Below are 22093 nucleotides of genomic sequence, written 5' to 3'. Positions count from 1 at the left end.
TATTACAGAAAATATTTTAACTGAAATTAGAACAAATTTGTCTCAGTTATTACTGAGAAAATTGTAAAAAAAAAAAAAAAGGTCAATTCTTCAGAAAACGTCTCCTTCTGTATGTTATCGGGATAAATGATTTATGCTGTATGTTAGTTTATTAATGAAACATTTCTTTACGAAATATGAACAAAATTGCCTGAGGCGTCAATGGTAAAATCATCAGGAGAAAGCTACTCCTTTTGAATGTTTACATGACGAACGAGTTGTCATATTGTTAGGTTATTAATGATACGTTTATTTATGAAATTTGGTTGAGAAAATTGTGCAAAAAGATCGCATACTACACAATAAATTACACCATATGTATTTTTTCAGAAAAATGATTGATACTACGGTGGAGAGTTGCTAATAAAATATATATTTATAAAAGAAATATAATCGTCACAGCTGCTTTTTTTTGAGAAAACTGAATTATTTTAAATGTTCATCCTTCAGTAAACTATCCTTACTTTTAGGTGTCGAAAGATATAAAATTCAAAACGATAGTATGTTATTAAAACGTTATATCTAGAATTCGTTCCAGATACATTGAACAGTATGGCCTCTAATTCAGTGCATGTAAAACCGTGACGAACCGACAGACGAATAGATGGGCAGACATGGAAAAATAATTTTTTCGATATGTAGGGGGATTGTAACTTGAATCCATTGAAATCTCGTATTCGATTTTTATAACTATCACCACACTTTCTTCTTTCGTCGCTCGAATGTGAAAACGAACAGGCCTACACCGACACGCAAAGTGATAATTTGTAATCCCCAAAATTTAATTTGTTATGTGTAATGTGCTGTCACGCTAGAAAAAAAAACTTATGCCTGTTACATCATTTTATTATCAGTTTTTCACGCTACTGTATAATTCAGAAGAATATTATGATTATAGTTAATATACATGGCATATTTTGGAAGCATTCGTGTTCCTCACAAATAGATCTGTATAATTTAGTTTTGTTTAAAGAAAGCATTCTTTATTCCTTACACAGACTTATGATTACATTTCTTGCACTTGTGGATATGAAAAAAAGGAGAGACAGAGAGAGTCAATACTCTAAAAAGAAACACACACACAGACACAAACACTGGAACAATAATTTAACATAAGCTTTTTTTATGACAACGAGCTATTGTTCTTCTTTCGCTGTGACTGTCAGGCTGCAGGTCGGGTATTTTTTTTCTGTTCCTGACTCGAAGTGAGTTGAAGTTTCTTCTGCTATGCAAAAGCGGAGAGCGGAGGAACAGGCATACCGTACCATAAACTGAAAACAATAGCTATTACTAATAGTACCGTAATTCTGAATAAATATGCCATTAGAGGAAACAAAGTTATTTCCTTATTATATTCTTTTTGTTCCTATTAACATAAAAATTATACACTTTCTATAATGTTTTGTAAAAAAAAAAGTAAAATGGATGGCATGGGATGGGATTCGATCTGGTGTCGAAACAGTATAAGAACCACTAGTTCGCCACTCTATCCACTTGACCACAGATACTACGTTTTTTGCCTGTCTTTTAACAAATAAATCTCATGGCTATAGAGCATGTCACTTCCAAATTTAAGAAAACAGTTTTCTTTTTTGTTTCTATATTTCCGTTCAACATCTTGGTTACAGAAGCTAATTTATATTTGATAGACAATTTACACTCTAGGTTTAAACCAATAAATGCAACATTTTACTCCACTTTCTAGCTCCTTGATTCAACTTCTGGATACTACGATAGTACCAATCGTGAAATTCGCTCTGCAGTCGTGCTTTGCTGCTGCAAAATTCTCTCGAAAGCATTATTGCCAGTATACACAAAACCGAGCATAATTTTGTTTTTTGTTATATTTTAAACATTTTATTACCTTTTTTGGAAATATCTTCTTGGATGGATTGCTTTCTATTATCTCCACTTACTAATAACTGAATTTTACCTATAAACGTAAGGAAAATGGAATAATTGCGAAAAATCGTTTGTTACAGTATACGCGCATTTTTTTTTCATGAGGGTACGTCTGTATTATACAAATGAAAAACACATTGTTTAACGCAAAGGAAATGATTGAACCGTTCGGTGTGAAGTTTTTAACATAGTTAACACCTACCTCAAACTGGGTTGTTGTCACGTCATATTTATTAAAGTGCGTATCCTAATAGAGGAGAGAGGATTAAAAATACATAACAAATAGAGTACTTCGCGTTAGTGAGATGAAACTTATTAAATAGTACCGTAAGACTTTGTGTACTTTGCACAAGATTTAAGCCATTTTAAAGAAAATTGCATTTAACTTACAAACGTAATGATTTAGAACACTGTATTTTAAACATATAATAGCTAGATATATAAGGAAAACATTAGTGCAAGTTCATTAGTAAACATTCAGTATAACCATAGCTATTGAAATATAAACTTTGGTGCAAAGTAACCCCATAGCTGGGGTTACTTTGCACAACGTGCAAAAAAGTATGTTCGACATACGAACATAACGTTTCCGTGCAATGTTTTCCCTTCAACATTTATACATTTTACTTTCTACACAAAGCTCCATGCAGTCTACAAATATTGATATTAGAATGATGCTACTGGTATTAGTACTTAGTTTGAATTATCGATATTTGTAAAGAAAATTATGTATTTTCTGCTACCGGCACAGGAACCGCATTCTAATAGTTTAGCATATGTCCAACAAAAATGCCAACTCAGGGACAGAAAAAAATCCCCGTGAACTGATTTTCCTTGGTTGTTCCTTATATCCAAGAATATCACCCCAACCGTAATTAGTGGGACATTTACGGGATTTTGGACTTTCAGGATGAAAACTACCCAAATTGCATGATTTCCTTTTTGAAAATCTAATGTTAGTCATTCCTATGCATATAAGCTGAAGCCCCGCCCCCCAAAAAAAGTCTAGTCATTTCTAAAAAAAAAAGAAGTATTTGTGGTTGAAGCCTCTCTCAAACTACTTTTCTAAATCCGCCACTGTTCATAATTTATTTATCAACAAGAAATTCATTCCAACATCTTCCTAAATAGGAAATTTACCTAAATTTAGAATGCAGTAGGTTCTAGTAGTAATTATTTCCTATCTAAGCGGTATTTTTGGACCGGTGCAAAGGAACCCCGAGTAGAGACTGAAACTGCCTTCTCCCAGTTTTACTTTTTTATGACTTTAAAACGTTTCATATTTCAATTTCAACTATTGCATGGAGGGACGTACACAGAGGGTGGGTCCTGTGGGTCCGGACCCTCCCGAAATCCGGACTTTTTGTAAATTTAGTCTAATTTTAGGGGCAATTTTACAATTTTTAATATAATTTAGCCTGGAATTGTGTTTGGACCTCCCCCGGAAAGGTTTGGACCCCTCCCGAAATAAATTCCTGCGTACGTCCCTGATTGCATCGAAGTTCCATTATCGACAGTAGTATTCTACGAAACTGACTTAACTTCGACGGAAAATCTCGTACGTGATATCTTTCAAATTTTGGCAGTGAGTGCTTTGCATACCTCTACAACTACTTTACCGTGAGTGCTTTCCATATCTCTACAACAATGAACCCTCTCGGTAATTAGAACTGATGTTAACCGCCAACATTATAGCCAAAATACAGTTAGATGTTCTATCTTACGGTGCCAGTTGAAACTTCCTCTTTTCTGTTCATGGTTTTGCCGACAGAGGACTGTGAAACTCTTTTCATATTTTGTGCAAAGTAACCCCTGATGTGCAAAGTACGGTATATACATTCGGTGCGGTACGGTTCAAACAATTTTTTTATTCAGCAGTTAGCTCCTCTAAAAAGTCACAGGCTGCGTCTCAAAGCTAACTAGTAAGTCCTATTGCTATTATTACAATTGCAAATATCAATATCTAAGATTGCCTGAAGTTCTTTTTTCAATAGAAACAAATGAAAAAAGAAGAAAAAGGATGTCTTGAGGTTAAAACGTAGACAAATTCACCAGTGTTCAGAAGCTGTCTACAATGCACTGAGCAGAATGGGTCGGTGGGTTGTAATGCGTTGTTAAATCAGAATGGATCGGTGGGCCAGAGTAGGTCCCAGGCGTTCGCCGTGGGTCACGTTCTGTTGACCCGTGGCCCACTGACCCACTCCATCTCTGGACTGCATATACGGATAAACCAATCATATATATGTGTCTTAACCTTCCTGACTTTATTTAAACTCCTCTAATTTAAGATAATTTACAAAAAATGCAAGAAACCAATTATTAATAACATATATAAACATATAGAAATGTATTTTGAAAGAAAAAAATTATCGGTGTACTCGAGACTCGAACCCGCGCTGCCCACTCCAGAAGCAGACACCTTACCGAATTATTCACGCCATAATCTGTGACTTCTGCTTTTGAAGCTTTATTTATATTGCGTGTGTTACGTAACAATGCTACGAGATGTCATTACTGTTGCGACGACTTCCTTCAAGACTCGTTTCGAAAATTTACGAAATGACTCATTTAATACTTAATCAATAATATATACATATATATATATACAGTGGCGGCGATTGGACGTTAAAAGTTGGGGGCAAGACATGATCTGAATATTTGTATATCAATCTTAGTTTCCCTGGTTGTTTCTAACACTTTGACGAAAGGTTGTATAACTAATAGGATACTATATTTTTTCAGTTAAAGCACGATATATCGTATTTCATATTTTATTAAGTAAATTGACAAGGCTAGCGCAAATAGGTACTAGCGAGTCTTGTTTTGTAGATGTAATACTGAAACTGGCGGTAATTGAACAACTTAATTTTTAATTCCAGACATGCTATTAAACGTATGTTATTACTCTTAGAAAATGAAAGACAGTAAATACTACAACCATATGCTACGACATTTAAAGCAGTATTTGCTTTTGCAGCTCCCTTAAACATGTTCGTTGCCATTAGGTGCAGTTTCAACTTTCTTGGAACACATCAAAACACAATACTTAGAATCACTCCACACTCCTGCTATACAAAATAATCCTAAAACCTAGAATTATGTTGAATTCACTAAAGTTAATTGTATATACACTTACACCCCTAAACACACACCACTTCACTCGTATATTACATTACAAAATAATGAAAAAGGTAGTTGTTGTTTCTTATTACTCTCTTTTTAATCAATATTCCTTACTTTAGAAAGAAGAGAAGCCATTTTAGGAATTGTCAATTTTTGTTCAATTAAAGAATAACTTATGAAATACAATACAAATACATTTTTGCGAAATGTTTTCTCAATTAGTTTCAAAGTGACTGACTAACATATCGAGCCCTTATAAGAAGGGGATATAGAAGCAAAACCTGCTAAATCCAGTTTTGAATTTTGTCTGAGAACGAATAAAAAGTGACGCCTTATGTTTTCAATTGTTGAACAGCTATTTTGTTTAGTGGTTGATTTCATTAATTTGTATTAAGTAGGGACCACTAAACAAGAAAATTGTTCAACAATTCTGAAACATAAGGGCATCACTTCTTCGTTTCCTGACAAATCTGAAAATGAATTTAACAGATTTGGCTTCTATATCTCTGGATTGAAAATATGCTCGAATTTTTGGATTGTTTTCCGTCTCACTTAAAACGAAATTCCTCTAGCTTTCTTAACTTCACGGGAAAACAACCAATACGTACCGGTACTCATGCAACGGCAAATATTATATAGCACCATTTTTCTATGAAACAGTAATGCATACAAAAACTTTATATTTCCAAATAAAACTACGATATATACATTAATGGGTTGCTTAAAAAAAGTGGGGGTCAACTGCCCCCATTTGCACCCCCTAGTCGCCGCCCATGTATATATATAATGTAAGTATGTGTGTGTGTGTGTGTATGTCTGTTGTGCGTTGTTTGTGTGTGTGTTAGTCCACCCAAGAGATTAATTCATAATAGGTTAATTTATTCTCGACTTAATCTGCAGAACAAACGTTTTTAATGAAAACATGGGGGCTGTTGCCGTAGATAGCTCAAGGCCGTAAATAAAATTCCAACTTCAAGTGTAACTGGGGTAACTCACCGACAATGGCTGATTTAACACATTTGATAACAGCGCGTGTAATGGGTTATTTATAAACGTAGTTGATAGAGCCTGTATAGATAAGTGGGTACCGTGTGTGATTGTTGTTCTAAGTATTCTGTGTTCGAGTCTGAGCCTAGACTGACTTACATTTTTTTTCAAGGAATTAAAACTATAAATGATGTTCGCGTTTGATTCTGAAAGAGATTTATCCTATGAAGGGAGAAAAAGCAAGACAATACAGGGGACAGGGGGAAAGACGGAGACTGTTTATCCTTAAGTGTTAAAATTTAATTTATTCCCATGTCTTCTGCTCTTTCCTTTCCCTCTTTCCTTCTTTTCTCATTTTGTTTAACTTTACATACTTTTTCGGTCTCTACATGATGTGTATTATTCTTTTCGTTTCCTTTGCATTAATTCCTATCTCTTTGAACTTAACGCGAATGGAATTTCTGCAGATTTATCTCGTGGTTGTTTCTCTAAGTGATGCTCTCAGATAGTAATACTTTTTCCTCCAAATGGAGGAATATCCTGGCATGTTATGTTTTCGGGCATGTATTTGCTGTCATGTTGGTTGTCCAACTATCAGGCATACAGTGAAACTTTTCTGCTACTGGAAAAAGCTATCATTTCTTATGTATCCAACCTCCACTTATTACTGTCGCTGACTGTACAAATAATTGAAAATCACCAATATTATTGTCGAATCTACAGCTTTCGGAATACCCAAAACACAACCGTGGAACGTAGAATTTAACACTAGTGATGGAATAAGCCTAAATGGGGCACTTTTTTATATTGGTGCATTATAGTTTTGCAATGACAAAACAAGTGTTTACCTCTTCTGACATTGGTTTCACAGTTTCGGGTTTCCAGGGGTGGCTACGGAGTTTTCTATAAAGGATTTACCATCTTGCGCGCTCGCTGCTTTGCACAAGTTTACCATAGAGACTCGAATCTCTATTTTCTTTCTTTTAGCAATACTTCTGAATAATATAATGTTTGATTCTCCTTGGTATTTGCAAATTTTGATTAGAACCCCGTCTGGCACACTCCAGAGGACCCTTGGGCAATTACTTGTACCTCTCTACGCGGTACTTGACATCTGTTTCACCATTTCAGACTTTTAGGGTTGCCAACGAACTTCATGGATATAATGCTTTTATATTATCTTATTTTTCAGATACAATCCCCATGCCGTAACCACCTCCTCCCACCTTTGCGAGCGATTACACGAATAATATACGCGAAGAATATAAATATATTGCTTTCATTGCTTTAGGAGCCAAGAATTATGTTATGAGGCTTAAAATGAGGGTAATTTCGGCAGATTCTAAAAATAACTGGGGTGACACTAAATGGTAAGACCTCTCAGAAAATTAACTTTATGAGCTTCTATGGATTAGGGTCGGGAGAAATTGACTTCACGGTTATTAAAAACCCCACTAGTATCATACGTAGGCCAGGGTTCCTCTACATGTAAAGAGAGAAAGACACATCGGAGGTCAAAAAAAGGGTAAAGGTAATAACAAGAATTGCGTGACTGATGGCGATGAGAAAGAGCAAGTGTACCTTACGGTTATAAGCCCATAAATGAGTAAATGTGTATAGTTTTATTGGATCGTTTGCTATGCAAACTAAGTAGAACAGCCATGCTATAAAAATATTAAACTTCCTGTTGAAACTTATTATTTAAAAAATGCGACACAGTAAATAATTCCTATGGAAAGTCATTGTTAATTATTTATTGGATCGTTTTCATATTTTATATTCTTCTAATTTGTCTGAACAGTGTTTAGTTGGATTGTTCCTCAGGAAACTTATTAATTATTTACTGGATGGTTTTCATAGAAAACTCAGGTGCTAGGAATATAGTCACTCTTTTACTTAGATCGTCTTCAATTTTTTGTAGGTTCGTATTAGCGTATGCTAATTCTTGATTTTAAAATTCTAGTTATCTTGCAATGAATGTGGAATTAATTGTGTGGGTAAAAGTTATATCAAGGAAGTTTTCTATTGTATGCATTCATTTGAGTACAAGATGTTCAAGTTTAATTATATTTCCACAATATTAATTACTGGTCCTTCACGTGCAGGTAAAACATGTTTTGTAAATTGATTACTAAATGAACGTGATAATATGTTTAATGTAAAATTTAATCATATTATATGGTGCTATGGTGTTGTGATAACAAAGTTACATGCGACTGCAAAATACGGTTTGCAAGTGGTATACCTGATATAAATAATTTTCAATAAAAAATTCTTTGTTAATACTTGATGATTCAATGATCGAAACAAATAGCGATGTTGCCGATTCATTTAGAAAATATGCACTTCATGAGAAATTAATCACAATATTTATTATACAAAATTTATTTCCTAAAGAAAAACATTTTATCATTGTATTTAAAAATGCTCGTGATAGATTACAAATACAATATTTAACTAGACAAATTATACCTCGACGTAGCAAACATATTGCGGATGTGTTTCAAGACGTAACATTGAACTCACACTTATTTATTGTTTCGCTTATCGCCGAAAACAAATCATCCACTGCGGATACGTACTAATATTTTTCCCGGTGATACTATGTATGTTACGCTAATGTAAAAGAGGAGTATACAGAAGTTTCGTTTAGTCTAAGTCAAGAAGTTGAAGGTGAAACAACACTACAAAACGCTCCGTGCTTTCTGTAAATGTAAGAGTAAAACGTAAACAAATTTTACAGAATGCTTCAGGAAATTCAATAAGAACCGATTCTTAAAAAGATCTTACGTGCTCTGATTCATCAACGTGCATCAATGAAGAAGAAAAAGTTGTTATTACAAAAAGATGGCGCATTTCTGTCATTAATCTTAGGACCACTTCTTGGTGCGGTACTAAGTGGTATTTTTAATCAATAATATGCCAGAATTACGAAAAACATATTAGTTTCTGAAAATACTGTGCATCAGATTCCATCTAATATACGAAAAGTAGACTCACAGAACATCTTCATCTTAGTATAAAACAAAAGTGGAAATCGTATCAGCAAGCCTTGCATCGTTATTGACAGTATATCTCATCTACACATAAACCTATTTTGAAGTATCAGTGTTATCATAGTGACATGATTGTGTGATAACTGTGTAAACCTTTAAATTATTTCGTCAAATTCAATTATTTTATTAAATTACGACTATGTTCTATAGAATAGAACAAAGGATATAACCCATCTATTATCAAGTTAATTTGTACGGTCAACGTCATCTTCGGATCGTACTCGAGTATTAATTTCCACTTATGAAAAATGTAATCTAATAAAGATTCTGAATCTGACTGTTCTCTATTTCTCATTTCTTGCTCCAAAACTTGTGAAACTATATTATCCTGATAAGCCTCTATTAATTTCTTCTTAATGTGAACATGCATAAGATTGTCATATTCTGCGGTCGATTGTAAAGCTAACAAAAAGGCGCGAGCTCCATTTTCTAATCAATATGACAGCAAATGACGTTTCTGTAGTTCACGAAGTTTATGAAGGATAGAAAAATTCTAAAAATAATTTAAAAATGACTGACTCGTTCAATTTGCCAGATAATTTGGGAGGTTCTACTAAACGATTTAACGCAGATAAAATAACACAAATATTCTCCATTATAGCTATTTTCTAAGTCACAATTCCTAATCACATTAATAAGTAAATACTACTACAGTACAACCCCTCAAATCCGAACTAATTGAGGCTGAAGCCTGTTCGGATTTCGGGGGGTTCGGATTACCCGGGAAATAATATTACGTACTTATTTCGTCACTGAATTGGCGGCAAAACAACGACTGAGTTTAGACAGGGTGGCCCAGTGGTTGAAAGGGCAGTGACCTTGACTGGCGGGTGTACACTCATGTCCAAAATGATTGTCGCATATCTATAACTGTCTTCTTGTAAGAATATAATTAGATAATGATTTAGAATAAACATTTATTCTAAAAATGTTAAAACCTTAAGAAAACTAAATTCGTGTGATTAAATCTATTTTTTTTATTTTCCAGCTGTAGTTATTTTTTTCTCCTGAAAACGTGTTCGGATTTGCCGGGTTTTCGGATTTGAGGGGTTGTATTGTACTACTATATATAATAAACATTAATAAGTAAATACACTACTATATATATATATATATATATATATATATATATATATATATATATATATATATATATATATATATATTCAACACCAGAATATAAATAACGATTCTTATATACTAACTGAAAGACAAAGAAAATATAACAAATTGGCAAAATCTTCTCTTCTCACCCACTTCATCATTCAACTAAGAAACAATGAAACAAGAATTACTCTAACTGAGCAAATGCACAAAGGTAGCGAGGGTGGGCGGGTGGGTTAAAAGTAACACTACTCAATTTCTCTCAACAAAAACTATAAATTACACTGTACTCGTTACTCAAAGTGCATCGTCATTATGCTCAACTCAATGCGATTTATCTTTTAAAAATTTCTAATGTATCTGACTTGTATATCAAAACTGTTATCTACCGAAAAGATTTAGAAATGTCGAATCGTTAAAACAGAGTAAGCCTCACAGTATCTCCATCATGCGCCGGTGTGCATATGTAAGAAAATATAAAAATTTGGGATCGTTCAGCATCTCCACTATGTGCCGCGGCTGTGCCATCAGTTGCAGCTCAGAATACTTATTAAATGAACGCAACGAAATGGGGATGACACTGATGCACAACACGGAACTTAACTGTAAATTATAGTTTAATTTAAATGGAATTCAAATGTTTCTATTTTGAAAAATGACTAGTTGTGGGAGAGGTAAGAGAAAGAGAAAGTTTCTAACCAAGATAAAGGAATGAGCACTAACCTGATATTCCTACGAGGCTGGCGTCGTTCTGGTCATCTGGAACGATGAATGTCTTTCTCTGGAGGAGCCTGGATAGACTGGAGTCAGTCAACATCTGAGTCACTATCCTGTCGATCTGCAAGGGGCGTCGAGTTCTCTCTTGACAATGCGTCCTTATGATGATGTTCTCGTAAACCTTCATTCCACTAGCTTCAACTTAAGCTCGATGTATTTGCGGTGATAAACCAACAGAATGGTATTCTTGAGTTATGGAGCTGGTTGTTCTCCATTGGTGTGATCCGCTTCTCTCGTCGATCCTGCACCTATTCTAACCATGTGTCGAATACCAGTTGTCGATATGTCCTCCGTGGTTTTGTTTCGTTGAAAAATGGTGAGTCTGGAGTTCAACGAAAGGGGAAGTATCAAGGTGTGCGGAAAGGCAAGAAGGAAACTAGTCGTATTTATTGACAATTTCGAAAGTGACAATTAAGAAATACATGATTTTTCAAACTGTCTGGCAATGTACAACATTAATAAAAGTTTTCTTCCTTTGGATTTTAAAGAGTTCATGATTCTGCAGAACATAGTCGCAATTTAATAAAATAATTGAACTTGGCGAAGTAATTTAAAGGTTTACACAGTTATCTCACAATCATGTCACTATGATTACACTAATAGTTCACACTATTATATTACCTGTTATTCAACAACAAGAAGAAAAACCCTCATTAGCCTTTAAATATGATAACAATACTTCTGTTTTATAATTTCTATCAGACATTTTTTCAATCAGTACCAAAACACTACGAAGGAAAACAGATCTAATAGTAAAACCGCTGATAACTTCACATAAAATTTATTGGGATAAATCGGGTATAGTACGTATTCAAGGAGAAACTATATCATGTTTCAATATTATTTATTTATTAAATTATGCTCGTAAATGTAAATATTCTAAACATCCGTTGGTTTTAGTGAAAAAATTTAAAAACGTTTTAGATGCTCTTAATGTTACTAAAGAATTCATTGTTATTCCTATTAGCACACCAGTATCAAAAATGAATAGTAGTAGTAGTAGTCGATGTAGCTTCGCAAGATGTGTATATGTTACATGCACCAGCACGTAGGTTTTTGAACGTAAAAAGTATTATGGTAGAGCACCGAATGAAACATTGCAAATAGATTTAGCAGATAGGCAAACTATTGTAAAGTATACTAATAACTACAAATATATCTAGGTATATTATTTTGTATTGATACTTTTATTCGCGATATGTATATTGTGTTCCCTTAAAAACAGAGAAAGGTCCTGAAATGGTAAAAGTAATAACAAAAATGTTTAAAAATTCCAAGTTGACATGTTTAACATACAAACAGGTTTAGGTGGCAAATTTTATAATTAACATGTAAAACGATTGTATCACGAATATGAAATTAATCCTTATAGTGTTCATTCCAAAAGTAAATGTTCTTTAGCAGAACGGTTTATACATACATTAAAAGAAAAATTCTATCGTTATTTTACCGCGAAAATTACTTATTATTATATTAATATTGTAGATCAAATTGTAAACAATTACAATCGTTCGTATCATTCAAGTATTAATATGGCACCTGTACAAGCAAATGATTCCAATGTAAATCAAGTATGGAATACATTATACAGTAATCAATTAGATAAAAAGAATTTAAGCTGTAATATATGCCTCTGATGATTATGAGCCTGTTAGTAAACACAAACATAAATTATGAAAAGGATATTTACGTAAATGACCACAAGAAATATGTATTGCTAACAAATATATTAAATACATTCCCATAAGTTAAAAATTAGAAGATTGGGATGGTGAAGAAATTAAATGAATACTTTATGCACAAGAATTACAATTTAATTATAAATTCATGCAAGATCTATTTTGTTGAAAGGGTACTTAAACATAAAAAGGGTTGGATGTTTGTAAAATGCTTTGGGTATCCGTCAACTATAAATTCGTGGATTAGGTCAAATCCTGTTCAGTCTTCAAAATGAATTCAACCTTTACACATGTCTTTTACGTTATTCTTCCTTCAAATGCAAGTAGTAGAGTTGCTGATAATACTACTGCATCATTTGGAGTTAAATGAGCACAACTTATTGATTTAATTAAAGGAGAATGGAGTGTTACATTAACATAAATTAATATTTCATGGAGTTTTTATAATGTAAATGAAATTGAAGAAACCATAACACTGTTATTGATAATAACTTGTACGTCATCACGTTAGAATAACACCGGAATATTTTTCATCGGTTGAATCCATTCCACATATGATTCCTGAAAACGTTCGAATGTTACAATATTTACAAAGTAAGACTTAAATTGTCATTAAATATTCTTTAAAATAACTGATCAATGTATGATTGTTATTACACCAGGATTACAATACACTTTAGGATTTATTATTCAAAATACACGACGAATTAAAAATGTGGTATACTCAAAACTTAGAAATGCTGAAGAGTTCATATTAACACGTTGACAATTTCCGTGGAATATATAGTATAATATTCCAATCACAATTAACATTTACGTTGATATTTTAAAACAATAAAACGATATCGGACCAATAGTTCGTAAACTTAGTGTGTATAATATAGAACATGGACATGCAAAATGTTTTCTGTTTCACACGCCGCATTATGTTAAAGTTGAAAGGAAAATTTTTCATACGATAGAAGTAAGCTTAAAAGATGAACACGGGTTAAAAATTGCCATTTTGTTTACAAATTTCAAATTTGACACATCGCTTTAAACGAAAATGATTTCTGAAAGCATTGATAATAGTTTTTACATTACATTAGTTACAAACGGCAGTATAGATGCTTATCCTAAAAACAGTCCAACACATTTTATTAATCATTTAAAAAATAACGAATGATTATCACAATCGAATTGGTACGTAGGATTAAGTGAAATACATATTCCATTAACTTGTCCTAATGCTTAAAAAATAAAACGTAGAGTAATGATTTCGAACCACCAAACTGTGCATGACTTTAACGTCTTAACATTATCACTACGAAGCCACCAAACAAGAACGCAATTCGTAACTAATTTATATAAGGCAGGACCCAATGCAGGATTACCCTAGTCTTCGGATATATGTCAAAGAATGTTTATTAGCACCCTGAAAGAATAGGGTCCAGAGTTTAGGACTCCCACACATTTCCCTTAATCAATCAAATGGAGAATAAGTTAACAAATATGCATTTTAACATAACGTTAAACTCGATACTTCATTACAGGAGCCGCGGTGGTAGAGCGTTCACCTCTGGTGTATGGTGCGATCCCAGCACGAACCAAGTAAACTTTGTGGTGGAGAAACATCGTGTGCGTGGTTTCTCTCGGGGTCCTCCCGTTTCCTACTACTTTCTTCATACCGTCATTTCATTCATTTCTCATCATCACCGTATCCTTTAGCCTAGCCGACATAACCATGGGACCTAAAACTGAAGGATCACTAGTATTAGAAGTGATTATATTAGCATGCAATTATAGTATTAGCAAGGAATATAATAGTGGGTACAAAATATTTTCCCTTACCTGCCTTAGCACTTCTATAATTGTTAAATATTAGTTATTATTGTCTAAAATAAACTATTAAACATTATACGTACTGAAAAGCTTAGATGAATGGCTTCTTTTGGTGTTATTTTCGTAACTGTCAAAAATCCATCTTCATCAGTGGTAGAAGGTAGACACTCTTTCCGGTCGTTATACATTCTGCTGTTCAGTGTTGTGCTTGTACAAATATTAATAGTTTCATTTACTGCTGGATGTCCATCCATATGGAGAGCTCTTAGCTGAAAATAAATTAGAGATTATAGTATTATATTTTTTTTCATTTCTTCTTACAGATAAGAAATCAACATTGTAGCAGAGTATGACGGGGAGATTAGATTTGAGAGTGAAAGGAGTCAAAGCAAGTTTTGTATAATGCAACGTTATTGCTTACATATCAAGTTGCTTCTTCTTTGCTTCCCTTTCGTACTACAGAACACAAACCTCCAGTATGTACACCTTGTCTCAAAAAGGTTGAGCGCATTCTTTATTGCTGTTACGAGGCAAAAATTTTCTAAGTCCAACTTCGGGTATCTTCGGGAAAAAGTAAACCAGGTTCGAACCTCGAAGCCAACCTTTGCAATCGGGAAAAATCTTGCAGATGTGTTTTTCTTCTTTTAAATATAATAAGACTTGTTACCAATTATATATAAAAAAGCAACATTGATTGAAATACTTAATGATACAATATTTCGAAACTGTATTAATGCCAGCACATGCTTGTTTGTCATTTTGCTCTCCATACTTAATGGAATATTTAGATACGTAAACGAATCTTTCCATATGTAAAAGAATGGTGAAAGTTAAGACATAGAACATTATTCTCTCCTGAGTACTAAAATAAAAGTCAAAGTAGAACAAAAACAGCGTTTGCAGTGGATATGAATGTAATTATTATCTTAAATACCGTTATATATCGCTAGAAGTATTATTCGTGGAGTGCTTGTGTTAGCTCATATACGTTCGTGAGACTTCGTGCTAGTAACATCGTCTCTCGCTCGCTGACCGTTTGTGTTGTAACACAGGACAAGTTGCGAATTTAGTTTGTGTACTGTGTTAATTCTCAGTGAGATACTTAAGTTTGTGTTAGTGTTTTGGATCTGCATATCCATATATATATATATTTTTTTTTTCTTTTCGAAGTGATTTTTGTGGTCGTGTTTCGACGGAAAATTCAACATGAGTTGTTTGCGTGAGAATACCTTACGTATTAATTTTGGTCAAGTAAGTCAAAAGCCTACTTCAATTTTTATCCATGAATGGATACGAAATACATTCAAGTTAACAATTGATCAACTCCATAGTATAGAACTAGACTACATAAGGAAACAACTGTATATTAAACTAGTCAACAAGGTGCTGTGTGAACGAATTCTCGCTTCAACTAATGGTGAAGTCAAATACACCGATAGTGAAAAGGAACATTTACTTCCTATTGATCTTGCTGACAACAGCTTTACAGTCGTTAAAGTATCTTTGTGCCCCATGGAACTTAGTAACCAACAGTTAACTCGGGTTTTTTCCCATTATGGTGAAATACAGTCAATCATAGACGAACAGTATTCTGCGAACCATGTGTATGTCACCCGTACTGGACGTAAATTAATTAAGATGAAGGTTAAACAAAATATTCCTTCATTTATTACAGTGTGTGGTTTAAGGCTATTTTGTAGTTACTCAGGACAAATCCAAACTTGCGCGTTGTGCAATTCACAGGACCATTTTGTGCAAGAGTGTTCCCGCAAAAAAGTTCCGCAACTCAAAGTTAATCCGCAAGTTAGAAGCTTCCAACCGCCACCGCTCCGTATACCTCATAATCTTCCACACGAAAAAGATGCTTTGCATACTGATAACTACACGGAATTTCCTCTGCTTGCTTCTGCTCGCCCTGGTGCTGCAAGTCAAGATGTTCCAGCAGTTGAAACATCCCCCGATCCAGACATTCTCCCCGACCCACCTATGGAAGGAGTTCGTTCTACTGACCCGGAAGTTCTTGCTCCTTCGGAGCCTACTGCAGTACCCTCAACTAATTCTGATCCCAAGGCTCAGGAAATTATCCAAGAAGGACAACTTGCTCAGGTAGGTGACCAACCGTCAGTTCAGGATATAAAAGTTGTTCCGAGTGCTCCCATGGACCATGATAATCAATCTGCCGTGCACTTGGGAGCAGACTCAAACATCACTCTCGATAGGAATGTACAACCCCTTACCAGTGACTCTGCTAGTGAATCTGATCTCAGTGCCCCTGTATACGAAAAACGTAAACTTTCCAAACTAAAGACAACTGTTAGTGGCGTTTCAAAAAATTCTAAAGGAAGCCGTACTTCCGATGTTACCCAAGTTTCAGGTGCCCGAACCCGGGCCACTTTGAAAAAGTTGAAAGCTGGTATCCCCGTTGGGGACGACTTATAATTATTTTCCTTGTTCTATTGTGGTCTATATTACAGCCATTTATGCAGTGTTTAACATTTCGCTTCACTCTATTTTTGTTTATGTTTATCTTTATGTATCGTTTTAGTTTTGCAACCATTAACTTAAATGCATTTACTTCTCCTGTTAAACAAGAAGCATTAAGAGACTTTATCTACAAAGCAGACATTGATGTGTTGTTCGCTCAAGAAGTAGCCCTTCAAGAGTATAGTTATCTTTCACATCATACATGCTATTCTCGTTTTACGGAGAATGGGCTAGGTACAGCTATCATCTACCGTAATGATCTAGAGTTTAAGGCCGTTAATGATCACCCAAATGAACGAATCTCCATTGGAATGCTTGACCGCATCAAATTATGCAATATTTACGTGCCATCTGGGTCTCACAAAAGGCGAGAGAGACAGGATTTCTTCAACACTGATCTTGCGCAGGCTTTATTTAATGGTGTCAACCCTTGTATTTTAGGTGGAGATTTCAATTCCGTTTTACAACCTATTGACCAGACTCCCAACTTTAATTTCTCTCCTGAACTCCAGCGAATAGTAGACACCTATAATCTAGTTGATGTGTGGCGTCACTTTCGACCCACTGACCCAGGTCACTCATTTCATACTTCAAAATCATCCAGTCGCTTGGACCGTTTTTACGTAAGTCGCTCACTAGTAGCACAAGTACGAGATGTTACCCTTGAACCTGTCTGTTTTAGCGATCATTATGCTCTTGTTATGAGAATAAACCTACCAGTGTCAAAATTTTTGAGAAGTAGTCCTCTTTGGTATTTTAACACTTCCATACTTATGGACCCTGAATATCAGCATTTAATTCGAGAGGAATGGAGAATCTTGTCTCCATTAATATCACGCTATCAGGGCAAACTTATGTATTTTTGGGATAAGCGAGTTAAACCTAGATTTCGATCCATAAGTAAGCAATATTGTATCCAAAGGAACCAAGCATATAATACTCAATATAACTATTACTCACGCCTACTCAAGGAATACATGCAAGAACAATTGCGAGGCCGCCTGGTCAGGCCTCAAATACAAGAAATCAAAGCCCATCTATTGTCATTGCATAACAAACGAATGCGTGGTTTTTTTGTTCGCAGCAAAATTGCCCCGGCCGCTGACATGGAACAGGCTAGTATTGTACAAATTCAAAAAGAACGACACATAGGCAAACAAAAGTTGATTTCATCCATTAGGGGCAAGGATGGCCAAATTTATGAAGGTTTGCAGGTACTTCCCCAATTTGTTCAGTATTATAAACAATTGTATGCCAAACCTAATGTAAATAATGAAGATGAATCTCTTTTGGACTATATCCCTTCAATCCTAGATGTTAATGCTCAAGAGTATCTAAACAGTCCTTTTACCCTCTATGAAGTTGAGACCTCCATTAGATTAGGAAAACGTGGCAAATCTACTGGAATTGACTCTCTTCCTTTAGAATTTTATCTTAGTTTCATTGATATTCTTGCCCCCTTTCTCACGGATCTCTTCAATGAATATCGAAAAAATTTTACTTTAGGAGAATCTCTCTCTACGGGTATTACTGTTTTAATACCTAAAAAGTCTAACTCTACGTCTATTGATCATTACCGCCCGATCAGTCTTTTATGTGCCGATTTAAAAATCTTAACACGATGTCTAGCGCTTCGTATGAACCATTATATAGGAGAGTTGCTTAGTTCCTGTCAATACGGTCATGGACACCGTGCGTTACTTTATGAAGCTTTAGCTAACATAAGAGATTTTATAGCCTATCATGAGACTGCCGCCCCCACTCCTGTGGCCATTCTATCCACTGATTTTTCACAAGCTTTTGATAGGGTATCACATGACTATCTCTTTAAAGTCCTACACAAATTTGGTTTTAATGGCACTTTTCTGTCCATGCTTCAGGGAGTCTATCACAACAGAATTACGAAATTGAAACTTAATGGTGGTTTAAGCTCCGCTATCCCCTTGTGTACTGGAATTCTTCAAGGTGACACCATGTCCAGTATTCTATTTAGTCTCTCAATCGCACCTCTAATATACGCGGCGCAGACCAAACTCAATGGCATCAAAATTTACCACGCCTCTATTTCAGTCGCGAGTTACTTAGATGATGTCCACTTCTATGTGAACAGTATTTCCACCCTCGAAAATATTCAGAATCTTATAGACGCGTATCAAAGCATTTCAGGAGCAAGCTTAAATAAACAAAAAACAAAGCTCCTATGTATTCATCCAAAATATCAGGATCAATATAGTGCGTACTACACGGCAGTTAATCCCGTCAAAATCCTGGGTATTGAGTGATTCAATACCATCAAACAAACCATTACTTTCAATTATGATATCATAGCACACAAAATACGTGGTCTTCTAATACGACATAAACCCCGCAATATGGACATGATCAGTAGAAATTTCTTTCTCAAACAAAAAACGTTCAGCCTTCTGTGGTTTGTTTGCTCTATTTTTCCTCTCCCCCTACAAACATACAAATTCCTCACGAGTCACGCTTTGTTCTTTCTGTGGCATAATAAAGTGCTTCGCGTTTCACGTGAACAACTCGTGTTACCTCCGGCACAAGGTGACATAGGATTTCAAAACATATTGCTCCAAGGTCAGGCACTACTATTGAAACGAACCATCGACGTGTTCACGAATGATAAGAACAGTGTATCTATTAATAGTAACGTTATCTCTGCTTGTTTAGCTTGTGTCGACCTTCAAACACCTATTAATATTTTTCCTTGGGGCCATAAATTCCCACACCTGCGAGAACCAGTTCTTGATATAGCCTATGGGCTGATTGCCCGAAGCAACTTAGACCTCATGCCTGTTAGAGCAATTTATCGCCGTTTTGTGCAGACACAACACTTCGTCACGCCTCATATTCAATTGAAAGAGCCACAACTTCACTGGCCTTATATTTGGCGAAATATCAACGCTCCTTTCTTAACTACTCAGCAAAAATCGCTCTGGTATTTCATTGTCAACAACAAATACGAAACGCTAGACCGCCTCTTTAACTTAGGAATGGTGGATCACAATATGTGTTTTCACTGCAATAACAAAGATACTCTTGAGCATCGCTTACAATTTTGTACAGAGATTCAAAATATCTGGCACCATTTTAGCCTACTTATAAGTAAGATTTGTCGCTCGTCTCCCCACTACATTACGGCTAACAATATTCTTATTTATCCTGATTTTCATTATTTCCCTAATGCAAAAAATAACTGTGTAATTTGGCTCGCTGCATATACTCTTCTATATGTGCTTACCACACATCGACCGTATCATGTCGATGTGTATTCGTCTTATCTGCGACACCATTTGCAGAAACTTCCTGTGCAATATAAACGAAAACATTTTGCCAATTATTTGGTTGGCTTAGTTTCATAATCTAGTATGTACTTTTCTTACCTGTGAATTGTTATATATCTTTTAATCAACATGTTTTGTCTCGCCTGAATAACAGCCTAATGTGATGACTATAAACTCTTTGCAATAATTTGGTAGTCTTACTTTCATAACACTTATGTTTACTGTTCATAATTGTCAATTGTTTCCTTCTTTATTTTTTTTATTTTTTTATTATTTTTAATTTTAATTTTTTTCTTTTAATTTATTCCAATTTACATTTCTATATAGTTTTTTTTTCGGCACATTGTTTCTGGATTACTTCTGTAACTGCCTAATGTAACTGTAATTAAATTGTGAATAAAGTCTTAAAAAAAACTCAGTGGTACGTCGTTGGATTTCAAATCGTAAGGTCGAGGGTTCGATTCCCATCTGAGTCAATGTTTTTTATGAAATTCTATTTTCCATAATGCATGAAAAATTATATAAAACAATTACATTAAAATACGTCAGTTGTATATATATAGCATACAATTATTGCAGAACAAAGTGATTATTATGTTTAAAATATAACAGGTGTTCACAGTACGTTGGTATTCTATGATATATGTGAATGTTAAATACAAATTAAGAAAATAATATCATCGCAATGAATAAATTATGTAGTGTATTTATTTGGAGCTATTTGTCATCGGAAGTTACTTCTGAATTTTCTCATTACAGCAAGTGATTTACGCTTTCTGAAAGGTAAAGAGACTATTCGGGTATAAACAGAAATTATTATACAAACTCCAATCTTCGTTACAGACACAAAACTCCCGATCCCCAAAACTATGTAAACAGGAAATTTACGAACACGAAGTCATGTCTAAGAGACTTATTTATACTCGAGATAGAAGGCAGAATAGGATTTTTTTTTCAAAGGATTTCAGTTCAATAATCTGCAAGGCTTTTGTATGTGGATGTGGTCCCTTTCTCTCCGCCAATATATATAAAGTAAAAGCGATCGATATTAGTGTCGAATCCATAGTTCTCGTTGTTGCAGAAATTAATAATTACAACTCCGAAAGCGTTAAAGTCCAAATTTAACTCTGATCGTAAAGCTCCTTTGTGGTTAAGCGTATAGCATACACGCTTTCGGTGTGGGAGACCCAGATTCGGCCCCCAGCGAGAGCTCATGTAGTTCGCGTTAATTAGTAGGTCTACGTCTCATATAGCCTCACTGCTGACGAGACGTTAAACTCAAAATCAATTCAATTGATTCAAAACCCATTATTATGGCGGACGATAAAGGATGAAAAATAAAATGTCTCAAGTCACTGAGATTAGTGTCAAATCCATAGTTTGAGTTCGTGACACTGTTACAAACATAATGTCATTTCATGCTACGTTTTGGTATGAGCGACTATGCCTCCTGGATTTTGAATTTACAGGAGCAACATCAAAAGTATTGCTCACACAGCTCTAAATGTTTTGATGTATGTATACGTGTATATTCCAGCGAAATTCTGGAATGTATGGAGCAACTTTTACCTAACATGGGAGACATATTACTTTCAATCTAAGGAAAAAATATTGTGGAATTCAGATGCCTCAAGGGATTGAAGTTGGGAAGAGTGGCATGTAAAAATAGTGTAAAATGACTGATTGTAGAGTGTTATCCATTGTTTTCTCGGTCGTTGAGATGAGTAGTGAGGCACTCAATGGCGTTATATCCAAATTCATCCCCATCTTTACAGGATGAGGGGCTTGGAGATATGATCACTGTTGCCAACTTGCCAGTGTG

General features: G+C 34.7%; 1 protein-coding gene across 2 annotated transcripts in view; it reads right to left on the bottom strand.

Annotated features, from left to right (window-relative positions):
• The window catches only part of LOC145678425 (alpha-1-inhibitor 3-like), a 2648409-nt gene that overhangs the window by 1636227 nt on the left and 990089 nt on the right, over positions 1 to 22093 (bottom strand). For both annotated transcript variants that reach the window (XM_081748543.1, XM_081748544.1), the window contains exon 8: positions 14572 to 14757. In XM_081748543.1, the coding sequence (XP_081604669.1) occupies positions 14572 to 14757 (186 nt within the window). The remainder of the gene's footprint in view (positions 1 to 14571; positions 14758 to 22093) is intronic.

This window comes from Thermobia domestica, chromosome 2 (genome assembly GCF_964235325.1).
Source record: "Thermobia domestica chromosome 2, izTheDome1.hap1.1, whole genome shotgun sequence".
Classification (NCBI taxonomy): Eukaryota; Metazoa; Arthropoda; class Insecta; order Zygentoma; family Lepismatidae; genus Thermobia; species Thermobia domestica.
Note: the sequence above shows the minus strand (reverse complement) of the source record. Positions and strands in the feature narration are given on the sequence as shown.